Source organism: Betta splendens, chromosome 11 (assembly GCF_900634795.4).
Source record: "Betta splendens chromosome 11, fBetSpl5.4, whole genome shotgun sequence".
Taxonomy (NCBI): Eukaryota; Metazoa; Chordata; class Actinopteri; order Anabantiformes; family Osphronemidae; genus Betta; species Betta splendens.
Window position 1 is genome coordinate 14770105 of NC_040891.2, and position 5300 is coordinate 14775404.

At 45.2% G+C, this 5300-nt stretch overlaps 1 protein-coding gene across 1 annotated transcript; it reads left to right on the forward strand.

The window, feature by feature from the left end:
* The first annotated feature begins 2260 nt into the window (after positions 1-2260).
* hsd17b8 (hydroxysteroid (17-beta) dehydrogenase 8) lies at positions 2261-4468 on the forward strand. The gene is made up of 9 exons (XM_029167894.3): positions 2261-2382; positions 2838-3037; positions 3155-3271; positions 3383-3478; positions 3611-3696; positions 3768-3852; positions 3969-4011; positions 4116-4190; positions 4288-4468. The coding sequence occupies exons 1-9, from the start codon at positions 2337-2339 to the stop codon at positions 4305-4307; spliced, it is 768 nt and encodes a 255-aa protein (XP_029023727.1). The 5' UTR covers positions 2261-2336; the 3' UTR covers positions 4308-4468.
* The last annotated feature ends 832 nt before the right edge of the window (positions 4469-5300 follow it).

Here is a 5300-nt window from a genome sequence, read left to right on the forward strand (position 1 = left end):
GGATAACTATAAACTGTTAAAAGGGGAACAGGAGGAATGTGATTTGAATAAATAATATATAATAACTAAACTAAAATGACTCATTTTTGAGCTCATACTATATTATGACGTTCTCACCAGAGGTGAGTAGACACTGGACCTGATGTAAGCTAATGTTAAGGATGGGTTCAGGTTCAAAAGGCTGCTGCCACCATAAAACCTGTTAAAGGTGGACAGATGAGTACCGCGTTGCTCTGCAGAGCTGCCTTGAAGACACTGACTGGGAGGCTCTCTGTGAACCTCATGGGGAGGACATTGATGGACTGACAGACTTCATCACAAATTATATGGACACCCACGTACCTGATAAAACCTTTCACTGCTTTCCTAACAACAAGCCATGGGTCACTCGTGACATCAACCACCCTGAATGAAAAAAAGAAAGCATTCAGGTCTTTCAGGGAGGCAGCGAGGAGCGTCCAGAGAGCTGTCAGTCAAAATCAGGGAGGGGAAGGAGGTTCACAGGAGGAAACTGGACCACAGACCTCAGAACAACAACACCAGGGACGTGTGGAGGGGCACGAGGACCATCAGCTACAGGTCCAGCAGCCAGTGACTGAAGGGAAGGACAGCGCCAATGAACTTAAGAACTTCTTTAACAGATTCCAGGTTGGGCCCATAAACCCCCCGCTGCCCCCCTTCACACCACCCACAGGGCTCATCCACAACTTCAACCTGAGCCTGCAGCTGGAGAGAGTTCCTCCTGGGTGGAAGAAGTCATGCATTGTTCCAGTGAATAAGACGCCACGTCCCAGAGTCCTCAGTGACTACAGACCCGCGGCTCTGACCTCTCACATCATGGAGGCTTTTGAGAGGCTGATCCTGGACTCCATGCGTTCTCTGGTCAAACCCTCAGTCACCCTCATATCAACCCTAACTAATGGATGACGCCATCATACATCTGCTCCATCGCACCTACAACCACCTGCAGCCTGGAGCTCAGTGAGGATCATGTTCTTTGATTTCTCCAGTGCATTAAACACTATCCAGCCTGTGCTGCTGGGAGAGAAACTGAAGGACATGCAGCTGGAGCCGCCCTGATCTCATGGATCATGGACCACTTCACCAACAGCCCCCTGTACGTCCACCTGCAGAACTGTGTGTCTGACACCGTGGTCTGAAGCACAGGAGCTCCACAGGACGGTCCTGTCTCCTCTTCACTCTGTGCACCTCAGACTTCAGGTCCAACTCAGAGTCCTGTCATCTCCAGTTCTCTGATGACTCTGCTATTGTAGGACGTATCCAGGGTGGTGATGTCATAGGGTACCAGGAAGTGGTGGACAGCTTTGTGGACATGTGGACAGAACCACCTGCAACTCAACATCAGTAAAACTAAGGAGCTGGTGATGGACTTCAGGAAATCTGTGAGTACTGTCACCGCTCTCACTATTAAAAATGAAGAGGTGGAGGTGGTGACTGAGTACAAGTACCTGGGAGTGTACTTGGACCAGGTACAAATACCTGGGAGATTACTTGAACAATAAACTGGACTGGAAAAAGGACTCATCAGCTGGGAACCAGAAGGCTCAGAGCAGGATGTACTTCCTGAGGAGGCTCAGGTCCTTTAACGTCTGCAGCTCCAGCTGAGGATGTTCTGAGTCTGTGGGTCCAGTGTTTTAGGCTGTGGTCTGTGGGGCAGCAGCATGAATGTAGCAGACAGTAACAGACTGGACAAAGTGATCAGGAGGTTCTGGTTCTGTTCTGGGGGTGGAGCTGGACCCCCTTCATGCTGTAGCTGAGAGGAGAATGCTGGTCCAACTCCTCTCTATAGACGACACCTCCACCCCCACACAGTGTGTGTCTGGACAGAGGAGCACCTTCAGCCACAGCTGATCAGTATTAGGTTCTGCACAGAACACTACCGGAGAACCTTCCTACCGTTGGTCATCAGTCTGTACAACTGCCCTCTGTTTGTGAGGGTTGATCTTCATCCATGCAATAATACGTATAATAAAACTTTAGCTAGTATTTATGTGAGTGTGTGTAGATGTGTTAGCATTGCTATTTTTAATCTCCTCTACTTTCTTGTGTGACCTCCAACTGTGACAGCGATCAAAGTGTGCAAAATAATTTCCCTCTGGGATTAATAAAGTTTTTTGAATCTTGAATCTTTTTTTAAATAATTGAGCGTTTTCAACGTGTAGATGCAAATCATTAATAGAAAAATGTTATCTATTATTATAATTTATTGATTTAATAAAGTGATTTTAGAATTCAGAAGCGCGTGCCCCGTGATGTTCAGTCCGACGTCGCCATCTAGCAGATGAACCGGAAACTACAACAACACAAAAACTAACATGGCGGCGCCCACAAGGCTCATATCAAGGTTAGCGGTGGTGACTGGTAAGTTTTACGTTTAGCATAAGTTACATAAATACACGCAAGAAACATGTCAGCGGGTCTTTAAGGTAACGTTTTTAATTCTAGTTTCATTATAAATAATGTTTACGAGCGAATGCTGAGGAAACGCGATAAAAACCGAGTCACAACAACAGTTCAGTCTCGTTTCCTGATTTCAAGGTTTTTCTACTCTGAAATGTGGTTAAAGAACTGTTCAAATACACGGATGGAGAATTATTTTGTTCACCACTACAGAAACCATGTTATATCAATGTCTGTGTGAACCGACAGTGACGCTGTTAACTCTGACTAATTCAACCAAGTTACACATGTTCGTTGTTTTATCTTCACCTTTATTGTCACAAAACGCACTGATTTTGTCCACAAGTGTCGTTTGGTTTAAATAGTTGTGTCTTTCAGTAAATGGTATAAGTCACTTTAACGGTTGAACTGAACAGGGGGCGGCAGCGGGATCGGACGCGCCGTGTGTCAGCGTTTGGCCTCTGAAGGCGCCTCCGTCGTGGTCGCTGACGTCAGCGAGGACTCGGCCAACGCGACGGTGGCGACTCTGAGTGACGTCAGAGGACAGAGTCACACGGCCGCTGTGGTGGACGTGACGTCAAAACACAGCGTAACAAAGCTGGTCACAAGTATACAGGTGTGTTAGAGTCCCTGTTACGTTGCTCTTTAGATGGTGTGTGTGTGTGTGTGCGTGTGTGTGTGCGTGTGTGTTTATGTGTGCGTGTTTGATGTAATAACTTCTCTCCGTCCACAGACTCGCTACTTCCAGCCTCCCTCAGTGTGTGTGAACGCAGCCGGCATCACTCAGGACGACTTCCTGCTCAGCCTGGAGGAGGAAGCGTTCGACAGGGTCATCCAGGTCAACCTGAAGGTCTGACATCAGCAGAACAGGCGACACAGGACGAAACACAGTAACAGATATGCAATAATCACCATCTGGGTCCTGAAGTGAATAGTTCTGTCCTGTTTCTCTTTGTCTCAGGGCTCGTTCTTAGTCACTCAGGCTGTCGCTCAGGCTCTGGTGGCCTGTGGCGCTGCCAAAGGATCCATCATCACTGTGGGCAGCATCGTGGGAAAGGTGAGATACAAACAGTCTCTGTTTCACGTCTTCATCATTAACATTACGGACCTAAAGGGAGTGAAGTCCTCTGTGAAGCTGCCACATGATAAACCTGCAGTCACTGCGGATTCCCTGTGTTGTAATATTTAGGTAGGAAACATCGGACAAGCAAATTATGCTGCGTCTAAAGCTGGAGTGGAGGCTTTGACCAGGACGGCTGCCAAAGAGCTGAGCAGGTGAGAGGAGACGCTTTAGACGCTCAGAGCCGTGACCCTGAACCAACGAGTCTCATCCCGTCCTCCTGCAGGTTCGGGATCCGGTGCAACTGTGTCCTGCCAGGATTCATATCGACTCCGATGACGGACAAAGTGCCAGAGAAGGTCATTAGCAAGGTAGAGCCCAAGAATCACTGATGGGCTGATGACGGCAGCTCATGGAAACAGATGGATATGAAAATCATCATCTCCATCAACTGTGATCAATCCAGTGTCTTTTCTTTGGGTTTCAGATTAAATCCCTGGTGCCGATGGGAAGAATGGGCGAGTCTGCAGGTCGGACACACACTAATGTGACTCTTTAGGTTCCTGGAGGCTTCAGTGGTTTCAGAGGAAGGACCAGGTTTAACTTCTGCTCATTTCCCTCTCCTCCTCTGCAGAGGTCGCTGATGTTTGTGCTTTTCTGGCTTCAGATGATTCCAGATACGTCACAGGAGCCAGCGTTGAAGTCACAGGTAGAGTTATGTTTTTACATGTGGAGCTGAGATCATTATTAAATAAATCATTGTTCTATAGTTTTGTGTTAAAAACTCGATCTCTGTCATTTTGCAGGTGGACTTTTCATTGGCTGAGCTGCGAGTCAGTCCCATTGAGACAATGAATGACATGGTAATTTGTAGCAGCTCTAATGATGAATGTGTTTTATAGATGTAAATCTATGTGAACATGAACATCTGTGTTTGTACAGACCAACTTTTAGTTATATCAAAATTAAACAAATTTCTCCACCTTGTTTTTTTAATGGTGACTCATTCACCGTGTTTCATTTATCATATCAATGAATCTGACCTTTAAACACTTTTGAGCCTGAGCAGGATTCAAACCTCTGACTCCAGCGTCTCTGAACCACTGAGCCATAAACCGCTGTCATCACATTAAGTTCAAAGTGTAATTGATCAATCTATTGAAATAATTAGATAACAATCAGAAAAGAAAATCTATTATTTAAATATATAAATATAATTTAATTAGTTTTAAGATGATAAATACTTGTGTGTAGAACTAATCTTTTTTTAAAGCTTCTGTCGTCGGAGTAAATTGTGCGACTTTTCGATTTGCATAAAAGTTGTGAGGAACTTTACGATGACGCTGTTTCACGGAGTGGAGACAAAAAGCGCCACTGAGACGTAACTGACACACAAACCACCTACATCTCACATTTTAACTACAATCTACGTGAGGATACACATCAGGCCACAAGCGTTTAATGGCTCAGTCTGACGTTCAAATAATACATTAATATTAAGTTGCCTTTATTAACTACAGTAGCTAAAGTAGCCACAAGCTAACAGCTGCGTTAAAGTAATAAACGCAATCAGTCGGTTCGGTTAAAAGGAAACAGCTGATGGTTTGTTCAGTTACTTGAAATCTGGCCAAGAAGTAAAATATGTAAACAAAGGAACAGTAAGAAAGGCCATGGACATGTTCTTTGTGCAACAAACTAAAAAGCAAAAGGAGAAACCTACATTGTCCCTTGTTTCATAAACCACTGTATAAATTTACAATAAAGCAATATGAATTAATGATGCTGACAAAGGCCTGGAAGAAAAACGAAGTCACGCAGC